This window comes from Meles meles, chromosome 12, assembly GCF_922984935.1.
Source record: "Meles meles chromosome 12, mMelMel3.1 paternal haplotype, whole genome shotgun sequence".
Lineage (NCBI taxonomy): Eukaryota > Metazoa > Chordata > Mammalia > Carnivora > Mustelidae > Meles > Meles meles.
Genome location: NC_060077.1, coordinates 82,383,893 through 82,397,034, shown reverse-complemented (window position 1 = coordinate 82,397,034; position 13,142 = coordinate 82,383,893). Strand labels below are relative to the sequence as shown.

The window sequence follows — 13,142 nt, the reverse complement described above, 5'->3', positions numbered from 1 at the left end:
GCACTTCCCCACCCTCTGAACCTAAGAGCCTAGGACGCCGGGGTGCAGGGGGCCTGAACCTGTGGGACGCGGAGGTCTGGGCAGTTACGAGCAGGACCACATCCTAAGGCTGGACTCACTGATGATTCATTCCACTGTGCTTCGTGCCATGAGTCTGAGCCGTTATCTTTGAAAACCAGCCTTCCTCACATTTTATTAATGTAATTAAGACTTCAGCAGGAAGTCTTCTCGGCAAATGGGCCCAGCAACAAGGGGAATACTTACAGTGGAGTCTCCTGGAGAGTTTCCTCAAGGATCTGAACACCAGCCCAACCACTTAAAAGCTGAATCGCCCTGAACCAGCTACTAACCCTTTCAGCTTTCCTCCCCTCCTAGGGCATGACACTACCAGTTCATCAAGATTCTGACACTCACGGCACACGAAACTGCTCGCCCTGCTCAACACACACACCTCCGTCCGTTACTTCTGAACACGTGAAATGCTCATTTAAAATTCTTAAATTTCTCCCCAAGGTGTTTGACCTGTCATTCATATTAATTATAAAGTCATTAGATACCATACCAAGAGATGACCCTGTGGACCAAAATTACCTTGTACATTAGGCAAAATTGCTTCTTGGTATGCAAATGTGGAAATAAATATTCAACTAGAAGACAAACAGGGGACCTGAAGAGATGGGAGGAAAACCAAGCACGGAGCTGATCTAAATTTCCAGGTCTGAACACCTTACCTACAGCTGGGGATTAACACCCAACGGCAGTGGTGAAACCTATTACCTGGTTACATTTACACACCAGCCTGTCCGACAGACAGACAGACACACCTTTAATTCAGGCTTGAGTCCCAAGAGACAGCCTAGATACCACCCACCAAACCATGAACCGAGTGCGGTCTGCTGTGCGAACACTGAGCCACGAAGACAAGCCGCACCTGAGATGAAGGCACAGGCCGGAAATCAGCATCCGCACTAAAGTCAAGGTTTCAGGAATGCAGAACCACGAGATAGTAATCATACCTGTCTATAAAAATCAAACTGGCCATAAACTAACATATTAAATAAGAAAAACAAGATTGTATTTGACAGGACAGAAACCACCCAACCCCAAAGGTACGTATCAGTGCCGTATTTCTCTCTTTCTAATTTACAGCGATCTGGAACTGAACTCACGCACCATGTCCTGTACCAGCCCCATATCTACTGCTCCTATAAACTCATTTTCTATTTCCCACATACAATAATTGCCCCTTCCTCTACAATCGCTCCTTTTCTTAAGTGACATGAATGATAATCATACTAACCTAAAATTCACAAACCAAGAATGAGGTCTTCTCACATCCTATTAGTGGTGCTGGGACCACAAACCAGCCATACAAATCAAAGATTTTTTTTTAAGAGAAATATTGGGGGGGGGAACGTATTCTAAAAATATAATTTTTGAGGAGTACAGTCTTTCCAAGCAGGATATAAAACCCTAAAACCGTCAGAGAAAAAGATGGATAAATCCTATCTCAGAAAAATTTAAACTGCCCACATGGTCAAGAAATAACAAACAGGGCTCCTTTCTTTAATCCCACAAATAACTTATAAATCACTAAGACCAATAAAAAGTGGAAAGGACTGAAAAAGCCATTCACAGGAAAGTGCAAATAGAGACTAACTACAGACTCAAACACAGACTAAAATAAGATACAGTCTTCCTCTCGAAGACTGGCAAAGATGAGAGATGGAGAATATCTTACGTCTGCTGAGGTACAGAGATCCGAATGCAAGATTTCCAGGGTATCAAAGGCTGCTACCTTCTTAGAATCCTCAGAAGTACCTTGGAAACATCACATATTTAAAAATGCATAACTTATGACCAAACAATTTCACTTCTAGAAATTTCTCTCACAGATAAACATATCCAAATGTGTTAAGAAACATATGTGGACATTCACTGTAATACTGTTTGTAGTCTCAGATTATTTAGAATCAGAATGGCCATTAAGTACACTCATTATGATACCACTAAAAATAGATTATGTAGCAAATAAAAAGGCAGCAATCTTTTTACATGTACCGATGTACTACCACGTCCAATATATTTAATAAAGAGTAAGTGGCAGGAAAGTGTGCATAGGATCATTTCATTTGCACAGTAAATATGCACAAATACATAAATACAAAGGTATGCATATGCACAGAAAATTTCTGAAAAGTTACATAAAATATTTTTAAGGAAGGCTATTTCTAGTGACTAAATTTGGAGAAAGGGCAATTCAGGACTTTCAGCATCACACCTTCCTCTACATTCTTCACAAGTAACTCAAATAACACCTTTATAGTAAAAATGATCTTAAAACACACGCACCCACACGCCTCCATGATCATCACTGAGGAGAACCCTAAAAGCTGTTAATAAGGAAGAGTCAGACACATACTTCTTAATTGTCATCTTTGCCAGGAACCAAATTTCTAAAAGTGGCTCCTTATGGAAATATTTTTTCCACTCTAAAAAAACCTCACACTTAGAGAGAAGTTGCAAATACAGTAAAAAATACTTTTCTGAACCATAAACAGCTGATCTCTGACACCCAACCCCTGGCAAGACATCAGTGTCTCCTACAAAGACATTCTCTTACAATCAATAACGGGACATTAACACTTCATGATAAATTAAGACCTAATCCTCAGACCCCATTAAAGTTTCTCCAACTGACTCTGAAGCGTCCTTTTTACCACCAAGACCCAGTTCCGATCCTATGCCGCACCTGGCTGCCATGGGAGCTCCTCGGCCCTCCCGTGGCTCTCACGGTTTTAAGAGGACAGCCCCTGTGGTTTGTGGAATGGTCACAACTTCCGTTTGTCTGATATGCCCTCACGATCGGATTCGTAGCTTTGTTTTTTTGCTACAGCCTATTGTGTGGTGATTCTGAATGACACCCTCATTACTCACCAAGTTCAGGTTCCTGGATTAGAGAGGGACCTGTTAGGCTTCACCACTCTAAAGCCACCCCTCCTCCTTTTAGGAATAATAAGCATTATTGTGTGGGAAAGGACTTTGATACTGTAAAATATCCTCATTCAGTCTACTCATTATTTATTTCAACAAGGACTCGTGGTTTCCTCCTCTATTCGATGTTACTGTTTTATTTATTTCGATGTTCTATTTGCTCCAGATATGACCACAGGAACCCCTTCAAGCCGGCGTCTGGGGCCTCGTGACCAAGCCGCTCTGCTCTTTGAGCACTGCCAAGCCTCCTGGCCCGGCAGGCCCATCTCGTACTGCCCCTGCGCCAACCCTACATCACCTCCTCTACCCAGGAGCCCTAGTTCCGTGCAGGGCAGAACGGTTACAAGTCAAGCTCTGGGCACCAGGCATTCCCACTGCAACTGGCTGTGGCTGCTTCCAGACCTCAAAGAACAGAGCCAGGGAACACAGGTGTACGCACACAGCCGTATTTACTTCCATACGTGTAACCAAAAATCACAGGTTCGTGTCCGTATCTTCAGTTCCAATCAGACGCTCCAGGGTGCATTCTGGCGGTCTTCCTTTCCGTACTGTAACCCCGCTCCCCAACAGAAAGACAACTGTGCCTCACGGTTCTTAACATACTTACATCCCGTCAACCCCGCAGCCATCTATTCCCACTCCTGCCCCCTCCCACCTCCTGTACAGGTGCCCTCGTGACACCAGCCGAGCCGAGTGGCTGCCGGCCGCCACTGCCACCGTGCCAGGCCTCCCAGCACCGTCCCTGTGACTGAATGACGCCTCACTCCACGTAGGGCCCCTTTTCTAGTCCCTTAAGGTGCGTCCTCCGAAAGCGCTGCGGCCTCGGCCTTGCTCTGAGTGGCTTGAGGATGTACGCGTTCGGATCAGGGAGGGAATCGATGAGGACTCGTTAAAAATGACAGTCCTATGAAGAGCCCAGGCACTGGGATTACTAAGACTTGAACCACCGCTCAGCACATCTCCTAGAGCTCATATGCATCAAGTTCTAATACCTAAGCTGAATAACACATGCCTGAGAACACGGACGAGTATTTCAGAAACGGCACCAGCAGCACGAAAACCAGATCGATCAGCTACTAATAAACTCTAAAGTTCTAATAATTAAAAAGTGATCCTGGGGGCGCCTGGGTGGCTCAGTGGGTTAAAGCCTCTGCCTTCAGCTCAGATCATGATCCCAGAGTCCTGGGATGGAGCCCTGCGTCGGGCTCTCTGCTCAGCAGGGTGCCTGCTTCCCTTCCTCTCTCTGCCTGTCTCTCTGCCTACCTGTGGTCTCTGTCTGTCAAATAAATAAATAAAATCTTTAAAAAAAAAAAAAAAAAGTGATCCTGGAACAAAAATGAGATTGTTGAGAGGAAAAATCCAGGAACGTGTTATCTACCAAGAAACACAGGAAATCAGTAATATAGGAAAGAATCAATTCATTGTTTGGAAAGAAAAATAGATTTCGATCCTGGCCTCACTTGATGAAACAAAATAAATCCAAAACAAACAATAAAAATAACAGAAACTATCCCACCCACAAAAAGTAAATTGATCGTGTTTCAAGAGAGGGATAGCTTCAAGCCTTTCGAAATAAGTGAAGAACATATATGGCCCCAATTCACAAGCTACCAAGTGAACAGCCGGTCTCATTCCTACTCCCAGAGCCCCTCGTCTGACCTGGACACAAGCATCTTTACTATGTGTTTTTCAGAGATATTCTTTGCACACAAACACGTACATATCCTTTAAAATGGTGACAGTCTAGTAACTGTTCTCGCCTGGCTCTCCCCCAGCACTCCTGAAGGCACCTGTTGTTCTTCTGCAGTAAGGCCACAGAATATTCCAATGAATGTCCCATGATATTAAAATGACTCATCCTGTGAGTTAACCAAGTCTCCATCAACATCTAGCTGTTTCTAGTCTTTTCTAGTCAAAAATTACAGCACTCATCTTTGCATGACAATGGGAATACTCCTGTATGATAAAATACTAGAAATCCGACAACATCAGCCTAGGCCAGTCAGAATAGCTAGTATCAAAAAGACAAGAAATAACAAGTGCCAGTGAGGACGTGGAGGAAAGGGAACCTCGTGCATTGCTGCTGGGGATGCAAACGGTACAGCCACTATGAGAACAGCATGGAGGGGCCTCAAAATATTAAAAATAGAAGTACCGCACCATCCAGGAATACCACCTCTGAATATTTACACAAAGAACATGAAAACGCTAATCTGAGGAGCTATATGCACCGCTGTACTGATCGCAGCCTTATTCGCAACAGCCAAGACGCGAAAGCAACCCACGTGCCCATCAACAGGTGAATGGATCGATTCTTGGCTTCGGGCTAAGTGAAGAAAATGTGGTACACACCATGGAATATTACTCAGCCATTAAAAAAAATGAAATCTTGCCATTTGGGACAATATAGATGGACCTAGAGGGTATTACATTAAGTGAAATATGCCAGAAAGAGAAAGACAAATACCATATGATTTCACTTTTATGTAGAATCTAAAAAACAAACGAACAAAACAACAGAAACAGACTCCAATACCGAAAACTGGTGGTTGCCAAGGGAAGAGGGTAGAGGTGTGGGTGAAATAGGCGAAGGCGATTAAGAGGTACAGACTTCCAGTTATAAAGTAAGTCAGTCATAGGAGGAAGAGTACAGCACAAGGACTATACTCAATGATACTATAACAACTTTGTGTAGTGACAGATGGGGACCACTCATGTTGTCCTGTTATCCTATTATACACATAATTGTCAGATCGCTGTGTTACATACCTGAAAGTAACACAATGTTGTATGACGACTATACTTCAATTAAAACTAAATTTAGGGGGGCACCTGGGTGGTTCAGTGGGTTAAGCTTCTGTCCTCGGCTCAGGTCATGATCTTGGGATCCTGGGATCAAGCCCCGACTCAGGCTCTCTGCTCGGTGGGGAACCTGCTTTCCCCTCTCTCTCTGCCTGCCTCTCTGCCTACTTGTGATCTCTCTGTCAAATAAATAAATAAAATCTTAAAAAAAAAAAAAACTAAACTAAGTTTAGGGGTACCAGGGTGGCTCACTTAGCTAAGTATCCAACTTGACTTTGGCTCAGGTCATGATCTCAGGCCTGCTTAAGATTTCACTCTCTCCCTCTCCCTCTGCCACTCCCCACCCAAAACAAATTTACATTAAAAAAAAAAAACTAAATTAAAAATATTTAAAATTAGGGGCACCTGGGGGGCTCAGTGGGTTAAAGCCTCTGCCTTCGGCTCAGGTCATGATCCCAGGGTCCTGGGATCAAGCCCCGCATCGGGCTCTCTGCTCAGCAGGGAGCCCACTTCCCCCTCTCTCTCTGCCTGCCTCTCTGCCTATTTGTGATCTCTGTCTGTCAAATAAATAAATAAAATCTTTAAAAATATATATTTAAAATTAGAAAAATATAGTGGCCACCTAAAAAAAATAAAACTCAAGTTTTTAATTTACATTTCTGGTTATGAGCAGCTTTTCATATGCTAAAATGACACATGAAATTCCAGTTTCTCTGCGCTATTTGTTCATATATGCTCCCATTTTTCTCCCTACTTTGGACTATTAAGTTTTTATTATCTTACTGACTTTTAGGAGGTTTTTTTTTAATGAGAAAGAAATTATTACAAGTATTTTTTCTTGAATTTGAGGTTTGTCTTCACTTATATTTTCTTCTTTACAGAAATTTGCATTTCTGAGTATTTGAATTTCCATTTTTAATGGTTTCTAGGTATTGTGTGATACTTTGAAAAATCTTTTATACACATATTATAAATTTCATGTTTTCTTCCTTGCATTTAAATCTCTGAGCCATCTAAGGTCATGATCTCCGGGTCCTGGGATTGAGCCCCGCATTGGGCTCTCGGCTCAGCAGGGAGCCTACTTCTCCCTCTGCCTGCCTCTCTGCCTACTTGTGATCTCTGTCTGTCAAATAAATAAATAAAATCTTAAAAAAAAAAATCTCTGAGCCATCTAGAGTTAATTTTGATGTAAAGAATGACTTACCGGTCTAGCCTAACTTTTCCCCCATATGGCTACAGAGATGTACCTAACATTTAACAAACAACCTGGGAATGACTGTGTATTCATGAAGAGATAAAGTGAAACACAGAAACATAGACACATAGACCTAATATAGTATTTTAATCTTCATCTAAAAAATCAGCACTGAGGAATGTTATACTACTAAAGGTAAGTTGTTAAAAGTCTAAAAACACTAAGACCCACAAAGATAAACGGTAAAGGACAGGTGATCTTAAAAAATACACAAATGGCTAAACTTAGAAAAAGATACTGAATTCCACTAACAAAGAAGGTGAACATTAAGCCAGTGAGATAATCATTCTCCTATCAAATGAGGAAATAGATTTTTAAATGATACTCAAATCTAGCCAAGCTGTAATGAACTAGTAAACTCAAACACTTAACAGTAAATACTGTTTATGTAACATTTTCATAAAAAAATAATAATATATATATTATCAGGGATCCTAAAAGAGGATCATACTCTTTAAATCAGCAAATCAATTACAAAGACTCTTCCGTAATAACTCATAAATCTGGAAAGTTTTTTATGCATAAAAATGGTCAAAGCTGTATTGGGGGGGATGGAAACTGGTTTTCTTCCTAACAACAAAGAAAGAGTCAAAGGATTACACAGCCAGATGGGACATACTCTGTAGCCATTCAAAATCATCTTGAAGAATTAAATAGAAAATCCTTATACTCTGAGAAGGAAAATAGATATAAAACTTGCCTCACTAATATTACAAGCAAAACAAAAAACTAAAAGGAACATTTTAAATGTCAGTAATAGTTATTTGAGTAACTGTCATCTTTTCATTACTTTTCTGTATTTCCCAAATGTTCTATATTGAGCATCTGTGAGATTTATCAAGAAAGCCGCAAACTACCGAAACAAACTGAGCGACTCTATATGGAGCACTCTGTATACAAATATACTAAGACTTTACTGTATTTTATCGCCCTCAACGGGAGCAGTATGCAATAGGACTGTGAGTCTACGACTGGTCAGCCGCGGGGTCTCAAGCAAGGTAAAGACCTTGTTTGACTCCGCGGCCTCGTAGCCAGCACTGTCCCCGGCTGGGAACAAAGCAGACCCCGATGCCAGCACGGACAGGGTGAAAGCGGACTTCCTCCTGGAGATGTCTTGAAGATGCACACTCCGCTGCTCTCCACGCCCCACAGCCTGCCAGCTGGCCTCCTCTCTATCTCCTCCTGGGCCGCCAGCCAGGTTCATGCTCCAGACTGCCTTCCGCCCCCCAGGGTCACAGCTGGAGAAGCTCCCTCCTGAGTCACCTTGGAGGCAGCGGTCTGAGTGCTCCCCACCCCCTACAGCTGGGTGCTCAGCGCGTGCCACACGGACAGGAGCAGTCCACAGCCCAGTACATCGCAGAACCAAGCCCACTCCTGAGCTGTGGGCTAAGAATCTGTGCCTTAACAAGATCCCCAGGGATGCATGAGCCCCCTGACTTTTGAGTAGCACAGGGGACCCTGGAATTCGACCACCTCTCTCTCACCATCATCCCCGGAAGGCTTGGGGACCACTCCCTGCTGCTCCCGGTCTGTCTCTGAGCCCTTCCGCTAAGCGCGCCGAGCCGCCCCAGAGAGCCGGGTCTTCCATGGACAGATGTGCACCTCCCTGCTTGGACTAGGACCCTGCGAGCCTGTCCGGGCGGGGGTGCTCCCCTGCCCTATCTCGAAGTGCGAAGGTGAGGCACTCCCCTGAAGCAGACTTCCAGCCACTGCGCCCTCTGTTGTAGTCACGCTCCCACAGTCATACTCGGTTTGGCCCCTGCCTCGATGTCTCCCCCATTCCTGGTCCTCCAAGGTGTCAGGGACTTTCCAAGCCCACAGGGGTGATCAGCCAACACTCTGGCCTCTTAGCCTCGCTGCCTCTTCCCCAGGGATTTCCTCCGTCTGTGTGTGTCTTGTCATTCAATGAGCACACCCTTCCTTCCCAGAGTTCTGCTTCTCTCCCTCGGGGAGCAAACATCCCTCCTTCTTCCCAGCCCACCCCATCCTGAGAGTGCTGGCTCCCCGGCACAGGGGGAGCGCCAGGGGGCTGAGCGACACCCCTCTCTGCCCACTGTAGGCCTCGGCAAGGCTACCCCACAAACGGCGCCAGCTCGGGATTGGACGGCAGGCGGGACGCCCCACTCAAGCCCGGAATCTAGCCCTTATGTTCCAACACTGCTTTTCCTTAGCTTAGTTATTAATAACTGCAAGTCTCCAGGAAAACGGCATTTGTTTCCTCGGCCATTACCTCCCTCATTTCTCTCTCCTAAAGGGAAACCCTCACAGAGAGGGGAGTGCGGCAATTAAACAATCACAGACACCACACCCCACACCTCTCAAAATCACAAGGACTGGTCGCCTCGGAAGTCCCTGATTCAGGCATTCCATGCTCTGACCGGCTTCATTACCTGCTTATGCCCACGACGCCAGATTTTTCAACTGCGGCTCATGCTCCTGTCCGGCTCCCCTATCCTCACACTGGGAAGCTGTCCGTTTTTAAACACTGCACACACTTCCCTAAACTCCTTTGCCTGGGTGCCCTTTCATCACATCCAAAAAAGTCCTTATCCAACCATCTGCTTTCCTAGCACTTGAACCTGAAATACTGGAAAGATGTTTTTAAAAATCCACACAGCAGGACAGCCCGAGACCACTATAATTTACTGATATTCCATCTCAAATGGGCTCCACGCTCTGGCCAGCCGACGAGGTCTCCTGCATCAGACTGTGCACGTCCCCACACAAGCCCTGGACGTCCCTTCTGCTCTCCAACATTCAGTCTCCATCCTCAGGGTAGCCATTCTTAAGCAGATTCTTACGTTAGGAAAAAATAGAAGCTAATAGGCAAGAGATCCCTCCACTTCCCATCACAAAATAAGCATATTTACCCACATCCACACCCATCCTGCCCACTCAAGAGCCCCTGGGCCACCGTTACCCCACTTGCCCGCAGCGTGCTCCGGGAACTGACCCCAGTGCTGTGCCTGACCCGCCAGGTCCCAGCCGTCACCGCTGTCACTTCCCCGCCCTACAGGAGAGCTGGTCTTCAGAGCGTTAATTTCTTTACTTCCCAACCCATTAGCCTAATCTTACTTACTTGACAATTTAAAATAAAAAACTTCTCTAAAGTTGAGCTCTTGGACAAGGAGCTCTTTCAATAAATATTTTATGGAGAAAACAAGAGGGTCACTGAATGTTGGTGTATTTTAGAAGCAATTATTTATGATATCAGAGAGCGGAGGAGTCCAGTGATCAAAGTAATCAGTTTGATGTTTCCTAGTGTGAGCCTAGACCCAAATAACACACAGATAAAAAGTCCATTTTAAGAAGCACCACAGAAAGTGATCTCCCTTGAAGTCCATTCTAAGATCCCCGATGCCCATTATATCTCATCTGTGACTCCGCTGTGACCACGTCAGTGAACTGTTACCTTAGGATGGGCTCTAGGTCAGGATGTCGCCGTTCTTCCCTTTTCAATGAACCCTGATTCAGGGCTCTTAAGATGGTCTTGTCAAAAGTCTCTGAAGACACTTCCTTGGGGAGCTGGAAAAGAGAAACAGCAAGGCCAATGTTAAGCTTTTCACTTACCGCTAAGTAGGTGACAAACTAGAGGCATAAAAGGAAGATAAATGTCTCTTGCTCAGTCAGGACACAGGCCCCGCACTGAAGCAGCATCGATTTTTCTACTAGGAAACGGTCTTCTACCTTCTGGGCACACCTCGGGGCTCTGGAACAAGCCAGAACAACCCGGCAGCCTTCAGCGCGTTCCTGGGACAAGCCCGCAAACCGCTCACGTTCTAGGTGCCACGTGGAAGTGACCATCCACACGGAAGCGCTTCAGTGACATGGAACAACATTTTGCCTAGCGTGGCCATGATTACTTTAATCCTCAAGCAGGATTCTGAGAAGCGTTATCCCTGCCTTTACAGTTCCCACCCTCGCGCCTCCTGCTCCGCATCTGAATCTCGGGCAATGTCAGACTGACAGGCTGACGCACCCGAGAAAGAACTGGGTGTGAGAGGTGGGGCGAAAACTCTCTGTCTTGCTCACGCACCAACTGAAGGGTGAGTAACCCTCCCCGCCATGTGCCGGTGGTGCCCGCGGAGCTGCTGTACCAGCAGCAGCCACACACAGAGAAAATCATGACTTGGCCAAGAAAGGTTTTATTTAAAAAACAAAATTTTAAGTCATTTTGTTTATTAAGTAGCTTACTTTTTAAAATTCCTAATGAAGCAATCATTTATAAAACTAACTTCCCAAGTCTTTCAAGAATTCCAAGTTTTAAACTTAACCTCTGATAACGAGTCTTTACAACGAACTCCTGAATTCCTGGCAATTTTCACTAAAACGAAGAGCAGAAGCGTTAACACAGTCCCCGAGGAGCTGTGGGAAGAGAACAATACGACAAACCGTCAGCTCACACGCTGCTGTCTCAACGGAGAAGCCCAAGCAAGAACGCTCTCAACAAATCCGCGTTTTGAGTCAACAATTCAGGAACAGAAAACTTCACAAAGACAGCATGAAGTATCACTAATTTTAGGCAGTGAGTCTATGGAATCAAGATGTTTTGTCAGAATGAAGCTCTTCCCGTTTCTTTTACCCCATGGTACGGCAGAAGGCCCTGCCGGCATCCTCACACCTGCTACACAGAGCAAGGCCTCTGGTCACTATCGGGAAGAAACAGCTCCTGAATCTACACATTTTCCAGAGAAAGGACTATTTAAGTATTTATATTATTTTAATACAGATGCCATAGTACCCATTTTATGCATGTATTTCCGGAATATCTGTACACAGCCAAAGCGAACCAGCCTCGGTGCAGTCTGTTTCCACCACAGCATCACCGCTGGCCCTTCCAGCGCCGGAAGGCACGAGCACACACGTTTCCACCTGGTCACTGATGGCGCACGTGATGGGCCAGAGCATGGATGTGCAGTCATCAGTATTTGCAAAATGCTTTATTTTCAAGTGGTTTTTATCTTCAATTTCCAAGGACTATTTCCAGTCCTAGAGGAAGGCACATTTGCTAAAAATACAGCTTTAAATCATGTCTCTTCTATTCTAGTCACTTCTGAATTTCCTCACCTCTCGGTCTGCGTTCCAGGCCCAGCCCCCACTCCCGGGCCCCAGCTCAGCCTCGCACCAGCGTAGAGCATTGGGAAGCATTTCTCCTCTCTAGCACAAGCTTCTCTTTAAAAACTATGAGGCCTGGGGCGCCTGGATGACTTAGTCAGTTAAGCAACTGCCCTCAGTTCAGGTCATGATCCTGGGGTTCTGGGATCAAGCCCCGCATCAGGCTCCCCATTCAGCGGGGAGTCTGTGTGTTCATGCTGTCACTAGCCCTGCCTCTCTCTCTCAAATAAAATCTTAAAAAAAAAAAAAATTCAAAACACTGAGGCCTAATGGAGAACATCGTTATAGTTTTTGTAACTCTTCTCAGCCATCCTTCATTCAATCAATAACTATTCAAACCCCAACCCTGTCCTTGGTCCTGCTGTAGGCTCTGTGGATACGGCAGTGTAGGAAGCCACGAAGCCTGCCTGCGTGGAGCTTCCAGCCTCGCAGTGAGAAGGAGACAGCTGTCAGACGCGGCTTCAGAGCAGCAGGGGAAGAGGGCCTGGATCCGAGGACAGAGGCTGCCATTTATGTGGGAAAGAAGGATTGAAAGCACTGACCTCAGACTCCCTCCTCCCCATTATAGCAAACAGTAAGTGCAGTTAAACAGCATCTACAAAAGTTAAAGGTTGTTAGTATGCACAGCCTGTCAAAAGGGCACTTCTGCTCATAACGCTCATAGATGATTTTAAAAGGTAAAAAGGAGAAAAGATAAATGGTAAACTTGAAAGGATGTCTGAGAAGAGGCAATTGGTTTCTGGAAGCATACAATGTAGCCAATTATTTCATGTACCGATAAGGCATCTGTCCCACTTTAGAAAAATTCTATATTCAAAAGTTGACTAACTAGGGGTATCATTAACTACCATGATTCTGAAGAGTGACTTAGTTAGAGGGGGCAGTATTTTCTTCAAGCACTTAAGCTTTTAGAAAAATTGGACAATTGCAAAAAAATCTGTCAAGACGAAGAACGAGCAGAAGCTTAGAGAAACCC

The 13,142-nt window shown here is 45.0% G+C and overlaps 1 protein-coding gene across 4 annotated transcripts in view; it reads right to left on the bottom strand.

Moving 5' to 3' along the window:
- Positions 1-13,142, bottom strand: part of ZCCHC2 (zinc finger CCHC-type containing 2) — a 69,572-nt gene that overhangs the window by 33,513 nt on the left and 22,917 nt on the right. For all 4 annotated transcript variants that reach the window (XR_006821109.1, XR_006821110.1, XR_006821111.1 and 1 more), the window contains exon 5: positions 10,464-10,576. Coding sequence is in view for 1 of the 4 variants with exons in the window: in XM_046026053.1 (XP_045882009.1) it covers positions 10,464-10,576 (113 nt within the window). In the remaining 3 variants the exon portion in view is untranslated. The remainder of the gene's footprint in view (positions 1-10,463; positions 10,577-13,142) is intronic.